Genomic DNA, 20,936 nt, shown 5'->3' with positions numbered 1-20,936 from the left:
GCAAGTTGCCCTCTGAGAGCCCTCCCTGCCCCGCCCCCAACTCAGCCTACGCCAATCGGAGAAAGCTGCCGGGGGCGGAGACCGACACCAGCCTCTGCGCTTTGCGGCATTGTGTGACGTCACGTGGGCGTGGCTTCGGCGGGTAGCGAAGGGAGGGACCAAGGCCGAGAGCCCGACAGTTACGCCACTCACACTTGGGGAAGAGTTAACGGGACAGCGGTGCAAGCCAATCGCAACCAGTCCTCTAGAGGAACAGAGACTGGGGTGGAGACTACAGAGACTGCAGTTGAAGGTGGGTGAGCTCCGGGGTCTGAGGGAGGACTGGGATGGTAGCGCATTATTCCCGGGGATTGGGTTTGGTCCCTGTGACCCACAGAAAGGATTTCCTTGGCGTCAGCTGCTTCTGTCGCTCTTTCGGGGGCAGGAGAGATTTCCGCGTCGAGGAAGGGTTTGCCGTGGTGACTCCTGGAGTTGGACAACGCGGCAGCCCTGAGTTACCTGTTTCCCTACCTCCCAGCCCCATCGACAGAAGACCCACCCTCACACCGAACACTACCTACCCTTAGCAGCCGCCTGCCCTCAAACCCTGCGTCTAAAGGCCGAGCAAAGACACTGCCCCCAGTGCGAGTCACGGGCCCCGCCTGGCTCCGAGGCTGCCAACGAGCAGCTGGGCTATTGCTGACCGTTTTTTGCGGCGATGAAATGACTCAGGTGCTGTTTTGCGATTGCCAATAGGCCCTAGAGAAAAAAATGAGGATTGTGTTATAAGTGGTTCCATCGTAACAGAGCAGAACTAATAGCAGAACCAAGTAAAAACTTAAGCGGCCCTTCAGATTAATCTGTACCTTTCCTCAGATTTTCTCAGACTTTATGAAGGGTCATATTGATGTATTTCTCTGTTTTCATAGTTATGTGTAGACTGTTGTTGATTCTTTAGGAAAGCCCACGTGATCAAAGTCCCCTGCGGGTTTCCGTCCTGGAAAAAGTAGGGCTCTGCAGATGAGTGTAAATGCCTAACTTGGTGGTCCATTAGGTGTCATACTGTGGGATCCAGCCTATTTCCTTCCTTTGGCTGCCAGGAAATATCAGCCAAAGGCCAGAAGTAGTAATTAAGACAATTACTTGCTTATTATTTCTATTCATCTATACTCGTTTCCATTAACTTTTCATGATATCATAAGCCCTCTCAAATCCTTCGCAAGTGAATGGACTTTTGAACACATACACACATAAACACACAAATACAAATCTTCAAAGGACAGTAAAATGAATTACTAGCTTGATATGTCTGCTTAGCTAATACTTACTAAAAATCTGTGCCAGGTGCCATATTTAAGATGTTTACTACCTGCAGGGAGCTTATAATCCGGCAAGGCAGATAAAGCATGTACATAAAAAGCTACAAAAAGAGAAAATGTAAAGGTAAAAAGGTACTCCACCAGTAATATCAGCAATGATCATAATTCAGTTCTCCATTTTTAACTTTATAACTTTTTCCTTTTGAACTGATTTTTATAACTGTTCTGTTTCTAAAACACTTCTATATACATTATTTTACATGTCCTGTGCAATAGTTATTACTGATGAAGAAGCTGAGCTCAGAAAGAAAATTTGTGGCATTGTTTAAGTTCAGGTTTAGAAATTTGTATCCCATTCTTTTACCATTGAACAAGATTTCTGTGTATTAGATCTATGGAGCCTAATGCATAGGCAAGTAATGTAGTGGGTATTTGTACTTGTTCTCTATGCCTAGAATATTCTTCTCTCCTCCCATCACCACATTTCTTGTTCCTCTGTATCATTCAGGCTCAAATGTCATACCAAAGAGAATATCTCTGCCTACCCAATCTAAAATAGCTCATTCTCTCCATTCCCTACCACCAGCCCCAAGCCTAGTACCCTAGTGAACACTCTATAGCTCTGTTTAATTTAATCCCCTTCCCTATTTACTTTTTTTTTTTTAGAACAACTGAAGACATGTACCTATTTACTTTTTAAAATCTTACTTGTCATCCTTCAAAGCTTAGCTTAAACCTTACCTTCTTTTAAGGCCTACTCCAGAGTACTTTTCTTAAAAACAATATTATTTATATAATTCATTTGGCAGTTATTCTAGTACTGCCTTATGACATCTCTCCTATAGTCCTGAATTATTTGCATGTGTGTTATCCTGCAAATTAGAATGTAAACTATTTGAGAAGGAATTTCACATATACTTTAACTTTTACAAGTAGTATACATGAGCAAATGTTATTAATTGACTTTTATAGTATATTTTATTCTCAGGGGTAAGACTGATTTTTACATTCTGTCTGCCTTCTCTCACTTTTTTAAAGAAAATATAAATACACAGTTTATAACTTGCTTACCTATATTCAATAAACCCAAAAATTTTATTAAAATATTTTTTATTGCATTGTTCATGAGAAGAAGAGGACTAAAGAACAGAGGCTCAGCTAGTTTGTGAGTAATGGTCATCTTGCCTGACCCCGATCTGTGGCTTCTTAGCAGGATTCTGGGAGACTTGTGTTCTATTTCCAGCTCTACCACCAATTATCTGTGTGACTTTGGGTAAATCACATAGCCTTTTCCAGGTATTAATTTCAATGGAAAGCATCAAACAAGATCATCTCTAAGTTCAGGTGATTATTAGATAATGTTCACTAGCATTTTATTGGGTCACAAACTTCATTCTAATTCTAACCTTTTTTTCTAAGATTTCATTGAGTAAACTCTACAATTCTACCAGTTTCTCAAGGAAGAAACCATGATTCTCCTTGTCCCTCACTCTCCATATCCAATTCATCCAATAGTTCTATTGGCTATACTTCTAAAATAGAGCTAAATCCATGTATTTCTCTTTATCACCAGTGTTAACACTCTAGTCTAAACCACCATCATTTCTCACCTGAAATACTGATTAGTTTTCTAGCCTGCACAGGAAAGGGGAGCACTCTCTTCCAACATCTGTCCTCCATGCCTTAAGCACAACTTGTCTTCAGAGCTAGCTCTAGAAGGCCATGCCCTTAATCACTATGCTGTATTGCCTTTTAATTAGACTGAGAAGGAGAGGTTAGCAAGGAGGAAACCTGAAGAGTGTTTCAAGAAGAGGGAATAGTTAACAGTGTGAATATTCCTAAGAGGTTAAATAAGATGAGGAGAGAGAAGTGAACAATTGACTTCACAATGGTAGTGTCGTGACATTGACAAGGGCAGCTTTAGTAAGTTAAAAGAGAAGAACTTGATTGTAGTGGATTGAGATGATAACTGGAGGTGATGCTACCACAGAGTGTTCTTTAAAGAAGTTTTTCTGGGTTAGGGAGTAGAAATATGGGATGTTAGCTAGAGGGGAATGAAAGGTCAAAGGATAGATTTTTGTTTGATGTTTGTTTAAAGATGAGAGCTGCTAGAATTCGTATACTGATGGAAAATGTCCCGTACAGTGGGAGAAATTATTAACATAGAGGAGGTAGTTGTGTTTGTGTGTGTTTACCACTCTAAAGGGTACTCCAGAGTAGAGGACCTTGTATGTACTGTTTTTAGCTGTATCCCTGGTATCTAGAATAGTGCCTGCCACAGTAATAGTTACTCCATAAACTTTCTAATATTTGTTGAATAAATGAATGACTTGGACTCTACCTATCTTACCTTCTTTCAATTCATTCTTCACATATTAGCTAGAAAGATATTTTTAAAAAATAAATCAGATTATGTCACTGTTCAATTTAAAGTCATCAGAAGCTCTTGTTGCACTTATTAGAATAAAAATCCAGCTTCTGTGGCCCATGGAATCCTGCTTGATGTAGCACCTGCCTTCTGCAGCCCTGTCTCCTGACACACTTGCTCTCATTAGCTGTACTCCAGCCACATTAGTCACCTTTAATTTCCTAAAACTAAAGGACTCCTTTCCCACTTTAGGGCTTTATACATGATTTCTCCCACCAGTGCCTTACCTGCTTATCATTTGGGCCTCCACTTAAATGACACCTTCTCAGAAAGGCTTTCTGTAATATTGTAGTGGATGAGCACAAAGGCTCTGGAGCCAGACTGTCTTGAGTTCACATCCCAGCTCCCCACTTACTTCTTATGTGACCTAGGCAAATTACTTAAATTATCAAAGCCTCATTTTCTCTGTTTATGTAGTGAGGGTAATAATAGTATCTGCTTTATGTAGTTGTTTTGAAGATTATATAAAGCATGTAGTACAGAGCTTGGCACATAGTAAGCACGATATAAGTATTCACCGTTACCATTGTTATTATCTGAAATTGAATGCCCAGTTTATTTTCATTTCCCAGTTGTTTCTTCACAATATTTATAACAATTTATAATTATTTATTTGTGTAACTTACCTATTGTCTTTCTCACTAGATACTGAACACCAAAAAAAGCAGAGACCATGTCTGCATTTTATTCTTACTGTCATCTCTAGTACCTAATTCAGGACCTGTCTTACAATTAGTATCTATAATAAATATCAAATAGAATAGGCCAGAAATCATGCTTTATATTGAAACATAAGTTACCAAACTAGTATCACTGGAGGACCTGATGAAATCAAAGCCCTAATCAGTCAGAGCACAGCTTTAATTTAATATTCTCCTTCTGTTGAGTGGCATATGCTCTTTTGTCATTACTTTATATCAAAGGCTTGATTTTTTGTACTTTTATTAACTCAATTATTTAAATTAAATTTTAATAGAAGACATTAAAAGAACGAATAAGAGACTAGTTTTTAAAAATTGATTCGGTATTTTGGGCAGGAAGGTATTTCATAGAAGCTGAGATGTGCTTTATATACACTGTTATTTTATGTACTACTAAGAAAGAACAAAATTCCAACTTAACTATGGCACAACTCTTTATCACTTGGAATTTTTATACTTATGCACAGAGCCCCTTTGTTAAAAAAAAAAATCACATAACACCCTCATACATACATGAAAAGAAGAGTATAAGCAAAATTAATTGGCTAAGGGACTCTTAAAACTTCTTAACATTAAAAGTTTAACTCTTTTGACTGACTTTCAACTCAGATTCTCTATGTTCATGTTTTATCCATATAATATCATTCTCTGTTTAGCACGATAGTGATATGTAATTTCTTAAACCAATGTTCTTTATTATCGCCATGGTTTTCTAATATGCCGATATCCATTCTTCAAATTTAATACACGTGTAATGACAAATATGTCATGAGTGCTACCCAACCAAAGAGATTATAAGATGCCTGTCAATTTCAGATATGTTAAGTGTGAAAAAATGTGTGTCTTAAAATCAGTGAAATATCATAATTGAACCTGAAGAATATTTGGAGAAAAATAATTGCCAAACAAATCTTTTGCCAAGAATTAAGAATTAACGGTTAATAATTTTATTGATTTTAATCTTTAATATTTGTATGTCACTTGACAATATTAATTTAATATTCATGATATCATTTAAGTGTCACAACAGTCCAATATGATAGGTATGTCCACTTTGCAGGTAAGGAAGCTAAAGCCTCAGAGAGCCTAAGTAGTAATCACTAATAAATGATGGACCATTTAGGACCCTCTTCCTCCAGTGCCAAATGCAACATTCTTTGTTATTTGCAAAATATACAAGTATAGATTTACTCAAACCAAATTTAAGAAATGGACATTTTCAGCTTCTTGGATTTGTCCTTTTGTGTCGAATATATTAATACATGGCAGGCTTTATTTTGTTAACAACTTTATAAAAGTGTATAGCTATGTATAATCCTAATATATTATTTTAGGATACTTGAAATTTTCTAGTAGAGTTTTTTTTTTTTACTGTTTATAGAAATAAAAATTACTTTGTGCTTACATCATTGGTTCAATTGTTATGCATGATCCCTGAACCATGAGTGTCAATAATTGACTTAATTTAACACAAGACTTAAAATACATACATGATTTTCATGACAATAAATTAAGTTAATTAAAAACTTGGAATATCAAAATAGTTTCTGAATTGAATTGATATTTTGTTATCTTTTAATTAAAAAAATAATTATAGATACACAGGAAGTTGTGAAGATAGTATATAGCATTCCCGTGTACCTTTCGCCCTGTTTCCCATAATGATTTCATCCATATAGTAAAAAATCAAAACCAGGAATTTGATATTGGTACAATGTGTGTGTGTAGTTTCATATCATTTTCTCATGTATAGATTCCCATAACCATCACCACAATCAAGATACATATTACTGTAGATTACCACAAAGGTCTCCCTTACGCATACCCACCTCCACCATCCGCAACCCCTGGCACCCATTAATCTATTTTCCATGTCCATAATTTTATTATTTCAAGAATGTTATAGAAATGAAATTGTATAGCATATGACCTTTGAAATTAGTTTTTTTTCCCCACTTATTGTAATGCCTTTGAAATCCATCTATGTTGTTATATATGTCAATAGTTTGTCCCTTTTTAACGGTGAGTAATATTCCATGGTAAATGAGTAAGCCACAGTTTGTTTACTCATTACCAATTGTACAACATTTTGGTTGTTTTCAGTTTTTGACTATACAAATAACACTGTTATGAATTAGCATGTACAGATTTTTGTGCACATATAAATTCTCATTTCTCTAGGATAAATGCTTAGCAGTATGATTATTGGATAATATGGTAAATGTATATGTTTAATTTTTTTGAGAAACTGCCAGACTATTTCCACCAGCAATGTATGGGTGATCTAGTGTCTCTGTACTCTCTCAAGCATTTGGTGTTGTCACTATTTTTAATTTTAGCCATTCCGATAAATGGGTAGTAATAGTTCATCCTATTCTTAATTTGCATTTCCATAATGACTAATAATGTTAAACAACTTTTCATGTGCTTATTTGTCATCTGTATATTCTCTTTGGTGAAATACCCCTTCATGACTTATCCCCATTTTTTAATTGTATTATCTCGTTTTTTACTGGTGAGTGAGTCTCAAGAGTTCTCTATATATTCTACCTTTATCAGATTTGGTTTGCAAATATTTTCTTCTAGCTCATAGCTTGTCTTTTCATCCTGTTAACAGGTTCTTTCACAGAGAAAAAAATTTTTTTGATAAAATCCAATGTATCGATTTTTTCTTTTATGTGTTGTGCTTTTGATGTCTAAGAACTCATTGACTAATGCCCAAGATTTTCTCCCATATTTTCTTCTAAAAGTTTTATGTTTTTATATTTTATATTTAAATCTATGATCCATTTTGAGTTAAATTTTATATAAAGTATGATATTTAGATTGAGGTTCATTTTTTTTGCCTGTGGATGTCCATTTGCTTCAGCACTTTTTATTGAAAAGATTATTTTTCTTCTATTGAATTGTGTTTGCACCTTTGTTAAAAGTCACTTGGTCATACTTGTGTTGGGCTATTTCTCAATTCTATATTCTGTTCCACTGGTCTGTATGTCTATCCTTTCACTAATACCATACAGACTTGATTACTGGGACTATAGTAAGTCTTGAAATCAAATAGACCAATTCTTCCCACATTATTCTTTTTTAAAATTGCATTATATATTCTATTTTTATCATTCCATATAAATTTTACAGTAATTGTATCTCTATCTACAAAAAACATCTTGCTAAGATTTTGATAAGAATTGTGTTAAACTTGTATAACAGTTTGGGGGGAATCGACATCCTTACTATGTTGACTTTTCCAATTTGCAGACACAGCATGTCTTTCCGTTTATTTTGTCTTCTTTGATTTCTTTTGTTAGCATTTTATAGTTTACAGCACACAAGTCCTGTACATGTTTTGTTAGATTTATACTTAAGTATTTCTTTCTTTTCTTTTTTTTTTTGAACTATTGTATTTTTAATTTTTGTTTCTATGTATTCATTGCTAGTATTTAGAAGAAATACAATTGGTTTTTGTGTGTTGCTCTTGTATCCTGTGGCATTGCTGAACTTGCTTATTAGTTCTGTGAGGGTTTTTTGATAGATTCTTTGGGATTTTCCACATAGCCTATCTTGGCATTTGTAAATAGAGACAGTTTGTTTTTTCCTTTCCAATGTATATGCCCTTTATTGAATTATCTTGCTCAAGTTTGCTGGCTAGAGCTTCTAGTACTGTGACAAATAGAAGTGGTGAGAATGTACATCCTTGCTGTTTTCCTCATCTTAGGGATGAAGACATTCAGTCTTTTACCATTTAATATAATGTTAGCTATAGGTTTTTTGTTCATGTTCTCTGTCAAGTTGAGGTGGAGAAACTTTTCCATACTATATTCCTTGTCTGCTAAGAGTTTTTGTCATGAATAGGTATTGTATTTTGTCAAATGCTTTTTCTGTAACAATGATATGATCAATATGCTAACTGATATTCAAATATTGAACCAGCCTTATATGCCTGAATAAACTTAATTGGCCATTGTGTATAATTCCTTTTATATATTGCTGAATTCTTTTTGCTAACGTTTTGTTAAGAATTTTTGCATTGTATTTGTGAAGGATCTTGGTCTATATTTGTGGTGTTTTATTTGTTTGTTTGTTTGTTTGGAGTACTGTCTTTGTCCAGAGTATCACAGTAACACTGGCTTCATAAAATTAATTGGCAAGTGTTCCCTTCTCTTCTATTTTCTGGAAGAAATTGTGTAGAATTGGTATAATTGTTCTTAAAATTTTTGGTAAATTTAATTTCCTTAATGGTTACAGGGCTGTTCAAATGATATATGTCATGCGGAGTGAGTTGAAATAATGTAAGCACTTAGTGCTGTAAATTTTCCTCTCAGCATGGTGTTAGCTGCATCTCACACATTTTGATATATTTTCATTTTTATTAAGTTCAATATATTTTTTAAATTACCCTTGAGACTTTCTCTTTCACTCATGGATTATTTAGAAGTATGTTATTGGGCTTTCAAGTTCTTAGAGCTTTTTATGTTTTCTAATTAAATTTCACTGTGGCCAGAGAATATAATCTATGATTTCAATTCTTTTAAATCATTTGAGGTTGTTTTTTAGGACAGAATATGGTCAATCTAGATATATGTTCCATGGGGACTGAAAAAGAATATGTATTCTGCTGTTGGTAGGTGGGGTTTTCTACAAATGTTGATTAGATTCTGTTGGTCAATGGCACTGTTGAATTCTTCTATATCCTTACTGATTTCCTGTCTAGTTCTATTAATTTTAGAGAGAGGGGTATTGAAGTCTTTAGCTTTCATAGTGGATTTGCCTATTTTTCTTTTCAGTTTTATCAGTTTTTGCTTCACACATTTTACAGTTCAATTGTTTGGTACATACACATTTATGATTGCTAGTCTTCTTGGTGAATTGACATTGTGTAATATTCCTCTTTGTTCCTGATAATTGTCCTTGCTAAAATCTACTTTATCCTGTAATTACATTGCCACACTTACTTTCTTTTAATTAATGCTTGCATAGTATATCTTTTTCTATCCTTTTACTTTCAACTTATGTCATTTGAAGGAAGTTACTTGTAGGAAGTATAAAGTTGGGTAACTTTTCAAATCTACTCTGATAGTCTCTATCTTTTATTTGGAGTATATAGACCATTTACCTTTAGTACAGTTATTGATACGTTAATACTTAGGTCTGTAATTTACTTTTTGCTTTCTGTTTATTCTCCCTGTTTTTAGTTCTTGGTTTTCTTTTTTCTATCTTCCTGTGATTTACTTGAACCTTTTTTAGAATTCCTTCTTGATTTAGCTACAGTGACTTTGAGTGTTATCTCTTTGCATAGATGTTTTAGTGGTTGCCCATCCTTTTCTGATACCACTCCAGTGGGAGGGTATAAGAGGAAAAGGAGTGAAGCACCTTATCACACCCTACCATGTGTGGAATTCAAGGCTCTCCATTGTACCTTTGCAGATGTGGGTGGGTATAGAGCCACAATTGTTGTGTGGCGTTCAGCTGGGGAAGAGTGATTATTATCTTAAAACTTTTCTATCTTCCTAGGTTGCTTTTTTCCCTGGTCCTGTGAGTTGTTTTTCTTGTGGCTTGCTTCTGGAAAACACTCCCAAACTGGTGATGTGAGAGCTTTTCCTCTGCTCTCACACCACAACAAAGATCAACAGAGAAGGCTTCTGTAACCAAATGTGGGTTTTTTCCCCTCACACTCTAAGCAGCAGACACCGGCTGAGTATCCTGTAATTCAAATCTGACACTATCTACTTAGAGATAGTGTCAGATCCTACAAGGTGAGGGCTCAGTCCCCAAAACTGCCCCCCACTCAGATACCAGTCACAAGTCCAGGCCTTCAGAATTTCTGACTGACTGGCTTCAAGTTGGGGTTGAAGCCCCAAATTTGGGTTCAATTAATTTGCTGGAATGGCTCACAGAATTCAGGGAAATACGTTCACCAGTTTATAATAAAGGATACAGATGAAGAGATGCAGAGGATGAGGTATGGGGGAAGGGACACAGAGCTTCCATGCCCTTCCCGGGCATGCCACCCTCCAAGAAAGTCCACATGTTCAGCTTTCCAGAAGCTCTCTGAACCCAGTCCTCTTAGATTTTTATGGACAACCATATGGAAATGTGATTGGACTTCAGGGTATGGGGTGGGACTCTCTGGAATGAGGGTCTTAGGATCCATAGTCAGAATCAGAATGATGGGGGAAGATTAGAATTCTGCCTTGGGGCAGATGAAGTTCAGACAGATTCTGTTTTCTGAGGCCTGCTCCTGAGGCCTGACACACCCAACATTATAACAAAAGACTGTAACAAGGGCTATGGGAGTCATGAGCCAGGAACTGTGGACAAAAACCAATACACACTCACACATATATCATAACACCACAGGGCTCTTTGTGCACCCATTGGTGTTTCAGGATTGCTAAGTTTCTCAGTATCTAGAATATATTAGGCAAAAAAGAAAACCCAAGGAAGTCACCACCATGTGACTCCTCAGGTCCCACATTCACTAGCCTGTCTGCTTTCTTCTCTTCACTTTTCATAATCTTCATATATTTGTGATATGTATTTACACATATATCTAGAGTTTTTGTTGTACTTAGCAAGAGAAATAGGGAAAAGTATGTTCACTACACCTTATTGGAAATAGAAGTCTCTTTGTTTTTTATAGGGGTTATATTTATAAGAATTAAATTAAATGTGAAATCCACAGGCCAGTACTTGGCACATCTTACTGGCTCAGCAAATGTTAGCTATTGTTATCATGTATGCCTTATTAAGAATGACTTTTTTGTAAGAGATGGGGTCTCATCACCCAAGCTGGAGTGCAGTGGCACAATGATAGCTCACTCTAACCTCAAACTCCTACACTCAAGCGATCTTCCATCCTCCTGCCTCAGCCTCCCGAGTAGGTGGGACTACAGGAGTGTGCCACTATGTCAGCTATTTTTATTTATTTTTTTGTAGAGAGGGGGTCTTGCTGTGTTACCCAGGCTGGTCTTGAACTCCTGGGCTCAAGTGATCCTCCTGCCTTGGCCTCCCACAGTGCTGGGATTACAGTTGTAAGCAAGTGTGCCCGACCAAGAATGATCTTAAATTGTTGTGGTAACTTTTGGCAAGTACATTTATGGTTGGATCTTAGGAGCTCTCAATTTGCTTTCTGGGTTTTTGTTTAATATTAAAATCTGGGGTCAGAAAGAGCATGGAGGGAAACAAGCATGTTTCTACTAGTTTTGTGTTTTGGGGTACATTATTTATCCTCTGAGCCTCAATTTGCTGTTTTGAAAAAGTCATTATTAATTTCCAGTCTTAAAGGACTATTATGAGTGTTGTCTGCAATAACTATATAAATTACTCAGTATCAATCCTGGTATCTTCAGGCTTGTTATATCACTAAACAACTTTAAAAGTTTAGGGTCTCTAACCATTTATTTACCATTTGTTAACAGAAACGAAAGTTTTGCCATATAATATTGTTCTCTCATTCATTTAGAGGTCCAAAAAATTTTGCTTTGTGATATGGGTATAGATGCTGAGTTTAGATTGTTGTGATCATTGTCAAAATTTCCCTCCATACCTGCCCTTTCTCCTCAGTGTATTAACATGCTCAAGTTTCTCCCATCTGTAACAAAACTGAACAAAATTTCTTAGTATTTACGTGCTCCTTTAGCCCCATCTTGCTAAACTTTTTGAAAGAATAATTTATACAAATTGTGCCCATTATTTCTTCTTAAACCCACTGTAATCTCTTATCTTCTCGCTTCACCCCAAATCATCAATGACTTATTTCCAGACATTACCTTTCCTAACTTTTTGATGATATAGGTGACAACTTCCTGCTTGAACCTCTCTTCCCTTAGTTCTCACCACCTCTCCTAATTTTCCTCCATTTCTCTCACTGTTGTTTGTGAGTTCTTACTGAGCCATATAACTTGCTCACCTTGTGTCATTCACAAACTATACTTTCTACTATATTTTCAATTTATCTAGACCAGTACCTGGTATGTAGCAGGTGCTCCATAAATAATTCTGCAACAAAATTGTCCCTCAAGGTTAGTTCTCCTTTGTGTTTCATCCATGACCCTCTTTTCTACTAACTCTATGTATCCTCTCTGATTTTTTATCAATTGCAATGGCTTTAGTTATCATGTGAATTGAGTCCACCATTATACATTTTCCAGCTCCCATTTTCTTTAATAGCACTTACAATTGTCATGATTAAATAAAGTCTTCAAATAGAATTAACTCAAATTAAGCAAATTGAAAATTTCAGCTTCTCTGCTTGGCCATTCTATGTAGAATAAACATGATAGGCTTTAACTTTTAGTATAATGTTAATGTATTAGTTTGACACTTGAAAATTTCTAATAAAGTTTTTTTATTTATGTTACTATTTATAGGAATAAAAATTACTTCACACATATATCCTTGAGTTCATTTTTTTAATCCATGAATAATAAACTTCAATAATTGACTTAATCTGAGTTCTAAATTATTTATATGTGTGAAATTATATATATAATTATGTATAAATTATACATACACATATAGTGATATGATTTTTAAAAGCATTCAACTTTAAAAAAAAAAATTGACATTCTCATTATTGTTGCCACTGAACATGCATATCTACCCCGTTAGTAAGATACATGAGAACAGGAGCCACATCTTTATTATCCACTGCTGTATTTCCAGCAGAATGATCTTTCTAAAATGTAAATCCAATGATATGATGCCTCTCCTACTTAAAATCCTTCTAAATATGTCTCATTACCTATAGAATGAAACCCAAGCCTCCTACCATGGCATTGAAAACTGTGCATGAGCCAGTTCCTAGTTACCACTTCAGCTTTATCTACCCCATCCCCAGTCCCCAGCTTTGTATTTCTTCCAATGAGCCATGATAACTCCTGTATCTATGCCTTTGCATCTGCAGTTTACCTATTGAAAATGTCTTTCGTACCTTCTTTGGTGGCCATTTAAAATTTTTTCTTTAACAGTTCAAGTACTATACTTGAAAATACTAGAATGTCTTCCTCAAACCTCTCTGCTCCTCCCTGCCTTTGCATCCACCCATAAAAGCAAGTCTGAGTTTTGTCCCTCTGGTTTGCTTCCATGACACTGATCATTATCTGTTATGCTCCTTGTCACACTATTATTTTTCTCCCTGCTAGTCCTTAAGCCCTGTATGAACAGAGACCTATACCTTATTTATCTTTATGTTTCTAATGCATGCACAGTTTGAAACACAGATTTTTAACAAACGTTTGTAGAAATAAGGAAAATTAGCATTGAGGCTACTGCAACAATTCAGTGAGAATGATGAGAGCTTACACTAATGATAGTAGCTATAGAGATAGAGAGAAGGCTGTGGCTTTAAAATAGATATGGCGAGTGAAGGATGACTTCTGGTTGTCTGGCTTAGTGAATATAGATGACATTCACCTAGATGGGGAATATGAAAAGAGTAGGATTATGGGGAGAAAGAAATTCAGCATGATATTACTTAAACTTGGGTCATCTCCAGTGGTAATTATGGCCACATTACAGAACTGGAAAATAGAGAAATTCTTAAATGCTCAGTAAATAAAAATATATAGTAAAATAAAAAATTGGGTTGGGCATGGTGGCTCACACCTGTAATCCCAGCACTTTGGGAGGCTGAGACAGAAGGAATGCTTGAGGCCAAGATTCAAGGTCTGTATGGGGAGACCCCATGTCTGAAAAAAACCTAAAAATTAAAGTTAAATTGTATATATGTGTATGCACATACATACGTACACACATATCAATCACATACAGTATGAAAGTGTGAAACAAGTATTCAATATTTACCCACATCCTTTTCTCCTCTCTTCATGACTAGATAGTCTAGCAGTGGAAGTTGTAATTGCTACTTTAGGATGTTCCATGTGGATCAAATATCTTTGCCAACACCTATGATTCTAATATATATATATTTTTTGAGATGGGGTCTTACTATGCTGCCCAGGCTGGAGTGCAGTGGCTTTTCACAGGCATAATCCCACTGCTGATCAACACGGGAGTTTTGACCAGCTCTGTTTCCAACCTGGGCTAGTTCACCCCTCCTTAGGCAACCTAGTGGTCCCCTGCTCCTGGGAGGTCACTATATTGATGCTGAACTTAGTGCAGGTATCTTACCAACACAGTGCACTATAGCCCAGAACTCCTGGGCTCAAGCAATCTGCCCATCTCAGTCTCCCAGGTAGCTGGGACTCCAGGCATGTACCACCGCGCCCGGCTGATTCTAATTTTTGAGAGAACTTTTAGAAACCCAGAGAAATCTAAGGTTATAGGAGATAAATTTATCTTTTGATTCTCAGCATCTAACTTCCTCTAACACAGAGAGAGATTTAAATACATATATTTTAGTGGATGAGAATATAGAGCAGTTACAGAGAGTGTCTAGGTGATCTGGACTGAGTTTCCCAACCAATTCTGTGGTTCTTGGAGGCAAGCCATGGAGATACCCTACATTGCTGTTCAGGTTATTGATGCTCAGGCCCATCGCTAGACTGGAGAACGAGAACAGGAGTAACATCCTGGCCACATTGTGCCATTGAGAAGATACTTTGATCCTTTGCACAGCATTAGTTCATGTCTGTATAACTAGTATAGACTAATTTCAATCCTACTGTCTGTTTACCTGCTTTGTGTATCTTTTTCCATAGCATAATACTCCCTGGCTATTTCTTTTAAACATTTCTTTATCTCATCATGGAGTCAGGGAGGCTGTTTCAAGCCTCCCACCAATTCTTTCTCCTTTCCATAGATGCTGACACTCCAGATAAAAGTACTTTACAATCATCATTCTTGTATCTAATTTTGCTCTTAAGCCCTAGGAATTATTAGACATCTGCTTCTTCTATCCCTTCCCTTACCACCTTATAAATGTAAACTTCTCGATTAATGACATTTAAATGATTTGCTTGCCTTTTTGTTAAATTTCTTAAATAAGTTCTAACTTCCATTTATTTACCATATATTATATGCTAAATTATATATTTTTAATATTTTTAACAACATAGCTAAATAGGTATAGTTTATCCCCATTTGAAGATGAAGAAAATAAGAAGCAAAGATTAGAAGTTATTTGCCTCAGATATATCACAAGTAAACTGCTCAGCCAGCATTGGAACTCAAGTCTGTCTGATTGTAAAGCCCTGCTCCTTCTTCCATTTCACATTATTAAAGGAAAAACTTTAGGCAAATTAAATTTAACAGAGTTTGTTTAAGCAAAGAACAATTCAGGCAGCTTTCAAAACTGAAAGTTTCAAAGAGCTCCACTCTAGCAGCTTTAGCAGTGAGCTTTTATAGGCTGAACATGGAAACAAAATAGAGAAATTACCTGATTGGCTGCAGCTAGACATTTGTCTTATTTTGATATGGTCTTATGGGAGGTCCCTAGTTATATAACCAACTGGCATGATTCGCTGAGGCTCATTTTTTGGTTTTCAAGTTAGTTACAGGAACTGTTTCCAATTTAAGTTACAGTTTGCTTACAGAGACAAACTCAAGCTAATGGCTTCCTTATTTGCTTTAACCACATTATATCATACTCTAGGGAAGATATATGATTTTTTAGATAGGCTAATATTTCAGATCTGTGTATTTTATAGGTATTAGAAAAGGAGGAAAAAGCATAATTTTAAAAATAGTCCTACAAGTGACTTAAGTATACCTTGTGAGGGGAGGAATTAGTCCTGGAACATTAGCCATATGTAATTATCTTTATGCCTCACTCGAATTTGGGATACTCTTTTTCTATCCTGGATCATATATTCTCAACATTATTAAATAAAGGTTTGGATTATTGTGATAGTTAATTTTCTCTATAAGCTCGACTGGGCCATAGGGTTCCCAGACATTTGGTCAAACATTTTGAGTATGTCTGTGAGGATATTTCTGGATGAGATTAACATTTGAATCAGTAGACTAAGTAAAGCAGATTGTTCTCCCTGTATGAGTAGGCCTCATCCAATCATTTAAAGACCTAAATAGAATAAAAAGGCCTAGTAAGAGGGAACTTCTCCTGACTAAGCTGAGACATCAGTATTTTCCTGGCTTCAGACTCAAATTGAAAAATTGGCTCTTTTTGGGTCTTGAGCCTGCCAGCTTTTGGACTGGAACTTACACCATTGGCTGTCATGGTTCTCAGACATTTGGATGTGGACTGTAACTACACTGTCAGCTCTTTTGGTTCTCCAGCTGGCTGACTGCAGATCTTGGGACTTGATCCTTGATCATGATCCTCCACAGTCGTGTGAGCCAATCCTTTATAATAAATCTTTGTCTTTCTTTCTCTCCATGTGTTATGTGCATGTGTGTGTATGTATATATCTATCCTGTTGGTTCTGTTTCTCTGCTTACTTTTCTTCAGAACTGGCCCCCAGGCCTCTCATTATCTCTCTTTCTCCATGACACCCACTCTCATTCTTAATATGTCTCCCTACTCACAGTTACTCAGAACACTACTGTTAAAATTATTTCTATAAGTTACTTATTTTTTCAACAGTACTGCCATTTATGTCCTATTACTTTCCCATGCACACATACACACTTGCACAGACACACACTCACACAAGCATGCTATTTTTCACACAATAAATATATCAGCTATCCAGTGGAACTTTGTGTGATAACAAAAATGTTTTATATTTGTATAATATTATAGTCACTAGCCACTTGTATTAGTCTGAGTTCTCCAGAAAAAGAGAACCTATAAGGAAGGGAGAGAGAGAGAGAGACTGACTCTGACTGTAAGGAATTTGCTCATGTGATTACGGAGGCTGGGAAGTCCCACGATCTGCAGTCAGCAAGGTGGAGACCTAGGAAAGCTGATGGTATAGTTCTAGCTTGAGTTTGAGTCTGAAGGCAGAAGACCAGCTTGAAGATAGGCAGAAAGGAAGAATTCTTTCTTACTCAACCTTTTATTCTATTCAGGCCTTCAAAAGATTGGATGAGGCTCACTCACATTGGGGAGGGCAATCAGCTTTACTCAGTCTTATCAATTCAAATGTTAATCTCATCAAGAAACATCCTCACAGACATACCCAGAAATAATGTTTAACCAAATATCTGGGCACTCTGTGGCCCAGTCAAGTTGACACGTAAAATTAACCATTACATCATATATGGCTGAAGACTTAAAATGTGGCTAAAGCAACCAAAGACCTGAATTTTTAATTATGTTTAATTATAAATAATTTAAATCTAAATGGCTACACGTGACATTCGTGATTACCGTATTGAACAGCACAACAGTAGATTGTTTCAATCCTAGAATGGAACTTTGATTGATGTGCTGTAGGACCATTCAGAATACTTTTCTAGTATGTGGCTTTCACCTGGGCCTATTGGAACACTTGCTGTGGGAGAACCAAGCCACCATGCAAGATGTCCAGCTACCCTGAGATGGCTGTGCTGTGATGAAGAGGCACAAGTTAGCCACATGGAGAGGTTGCATTAAGAGAGAGAGAGCCCCATCTGTTCTCGTCATCACAGCTGAAGCATAAGTAATGTGAATAAAGAAACCATATTGGACACAATCAGGCCTTCAGATGACTTCAGTCACAGCTACCGTCTGACTATAGCCATATGAAAGCTCCCAAGCAAGAAGCTCCAGCTAAACCCACAGAATCATGACAGATAATAAATTGTTGTCTTAAGCCACTAAGTTTTGCAATGATTTTGCAAAGTAATAGATAACCAGAACAGAAGCCACTAAGTTTTGGGCTGATCTCAAAGCAATAGATAACCAGAACAGAAATGTAGTAGGGAATCAAGGTTCCCTATTTGTCTGGCTCCCCTAGTTCCCAGTCTTCTTTTTCCTTTCTGTTTCCCACTTCCTTGCTTTTTATGGTACAACTTTTATGTTTAGAGCTGAATTTGCAGTTTGGGAAAATCACAATTATCTGACCTTCAACTCTTGGAATCCTGACCTCATATTTAAAAAGCCTTTCTTAATAAAGTGGTATGCTGTTTGCCTTCCTGCTTTCAAATAGGCCAACTTGGATCAGTGCTTCCCTTTTTCTTCCTTACTAAAGGCCGTAACTAATTAATACAATCTAATAGTCTGATCTTTTTCAACCACTTCTCTTGTAAAAGTAACCTCAGAAGGAATATAGTCTATGTCCAAGATCAGCATTTTAACAGCTGCTTTGCTACCAGAAGAAAATGGATGGGAGGGGGAGGGGAATGTGTTAGGTATATCCTCAAATAATAACTACTATAGAAATAACACCACTTATGTGTGACAATAAGACTGATCTTGCAATGAGATCCTATATAAGCTATACAACCTGTAAATTTCGGTGTTTAACCCAATTATATAGATTGAGCATTAGCCTTTAATAATAATAATAATAATATACTTTTTATTCCAATGAGTTCATTATGAAAATTCAAAAGAAATTTATCATTAAATATCATGAAAACAAATGTTTAGAACAAGGTTTACTATGTTATGATTGTTCTTATGATTTTTATGTAATTGACATTATTGGCAAGTTTTGGAGTCTGAACGTTTCCTTAGGTCTCTACTACATCAGTGATTTTTTTTTCCTTCTAGTTCCAAGAACATAGGGAATTGGCTATGGATAATTCATATGATTTCAATCAACAAAGCTCATGTAATGGAATTCCATCTGAGAAGAAAAACAACTGCCTTGTATCAGAAGATCATGGACAGAAAATCTTAAGTATACTACAGAATTTTAGAGAACAAAATATCTTTTATGATTTCAAAATAATCATGAAAGATGAAATAATCCCATGTCATCGTTGTGTGTTAGCAGCATGCAGTGACTTTTTCAGGTACTCTACCTTATCTATGCCTCAGATTTTATGATATGGGTAATTAAGTTATATTTTATAACTATATTCAATTTTTCCTCCACAGGAACATGCAACAGTAATTTAAAAATACTAATTAGAACCAAGATTAACTAATGAATTTTGAGTAGGAGAATTTAAGACTACCTTTTTTTTTTAAAGCATGAGTCTTTCCAAAGCCAGCATTTCCCAAAGTTCTATGAAACATTATTGCTTGAAATGTTCTGGGGGGAAAAAATTTATCAGTGTCAGCTTTATTTGGAGGATCCCTGTACTATATCACTTTAGAAAAAGAGGACAGGACAGGTTGGACAAAAATGGAAGCAAAGTTCAAAGAAAATGACTCTAAGAGAAGAATAAACTTCAGTCCTATATTGTATCCATGTATTAGCCAGAGGTTGGGGTGGGGAGGGTTTTAACCCAGAGGATTTAAAAATTTCTTCTCTCTTTGGCAAAGACATTCCTATAGTCAGGAAAAGTACTTCTCAGCTAAAAAGCATTTCTCAAGAGCATCCAACTTGTTCTCATCTAAGCCACTTTCTGAATATAATTTGATTTCCCGTGTAGATTACCCTAAAGGGAATGTCCTAGTCATGACACTGCAGTGATCTCTATGATGACAGTGGGTTTCCGATTCAGCAAGGTAAAGGTCAGACACGTGACCTTACAATTAGTGTGTGGTAATCATATCGAGATAATACCATCTTGTGAGGCCTCTTGGTTAACGGACAGGCAAGCCTCTCTTGGTGACACCCTGGTCCTCAGCCCTCCTGGTCGTACTACAATAAACTTAAATCTTAATTGCAGTATTTTGCATTATGTTCAATTTTGGAAGCAATTTTAATTCAAAGTAGGCTGGGTTTAAATCTCTAATAAATAAACTTGATAAAAACAGAGTAAAATACAGAAAAATCAAGATGCAAGTTAATTTATACAATTTTCAATCCTTAGTTTAAGCCTTATTTTTTTTACCAACATCTAATTAGACCTCACCCCTTTATAGTAAATCTTACAAGCTGAACTTCATTCAGCAATCATTTATTGATATCCACTACCTGCTAAACACTTGCTCCTGTAGGGTTTCTTGCTTTGAATTTGGGAGCAATGGTTTAGTGCTGCAGCACGGTTTTCTGGGGACAGGGAGGCTACAACAGTCTTGAATTATCTGTTTACCTATTTAGACTATACGTCTTCATCTTTTCAGTATTTCTTCTCTCAGGTAATCTAGGTTATTCTGTTTTGAACTTCATTGGGGCCCTTACTATTCTTGTACTCTGCCACATCTCAGGTTCCACCAGTGTCTCCCTCCTCTCTTCTAATCCAGCTTTTCTTTCATGTAACTCCGTTCTGCTCCCTTATCCATGTTGCTTCTTTGTCACAGGAACGTGTATAGTACAATGTTAAGTACTTGGCCTCTTAATGCATATGCCCTAAATTTAAATCTCAGCTCTCCCACTTACTAAACATGTGCCCTTAGGCAAGTTACTTAACCTCTTCAGGCCTCAGTTTTTTCCTTTGTAAAAAAAATAGGATAATAAAAATAGGAGCTAACTCATAGGATTATTATGAGAGTTAAATGAAATAATGTATAAGTAATGATTATCACAGTACCCACTACATTTAGTTAATATTAGCTGCTATGCTTATTATTATTCGTGATTACCGTATTGAACAGCACAACAGTAG

At 36.2% G+C, this 20,936-nt stretch overlaps 1 protein-coding gene across 2 annotated transcripts in view; it reads left to right on the top strand.

Annotated features, from left to right (window-relative positions):
* The first annotated feature begins 6 nt into the window (after window positions 1-6).
* The window catches only part of KBTBD3 (kelch repeat and BTB (POZ) domain containing 3), a 26,524-nt gene continuing 5,594 nt past the window's right edge, over window positions 7-20,936 (top strand). The window contains exons 1-3 of one of the 2 annotated variants that reach the window (XM_012659206.1): window positions 7-292; window positions 909-1,102; window positions 18,988-19,232. In XM_012659206.1, the coding sequence (XP_012514660.1) occupies window positions 19,012-19,232 (221 nt within the window). In that variant the 5' untranslated portion in view covers window positions 7-292; window positions 909-1,102; window positions 18,988-19,011. The remainder of the gene's footprint in view (window positions 293-908; window positions 1,103-18,987; window positions 19,233-20,936) is intronic. The other variant, XM_012659207.1, reaches the window with a different exon arrangement.

Source organism: Propithecus coquereli, unplaced genomic scaffold, assembly GCF_000956105.1.
Source record: "Propithecus coquereli isolate 6110/MARCELLA unplaced genomic scaffold, Pcoq_1.0 Scaffold6, whole genome shotgun sequence".
Lineage (NCBI taxonomy): Eukaryota > Metazoa > Chordata > Mammalia > Primates > Indriidae > Propithecus > Propithecus coquereli.
This window is presented reverse-complemented; position numbering and strand designations above follow the sequence as displayed.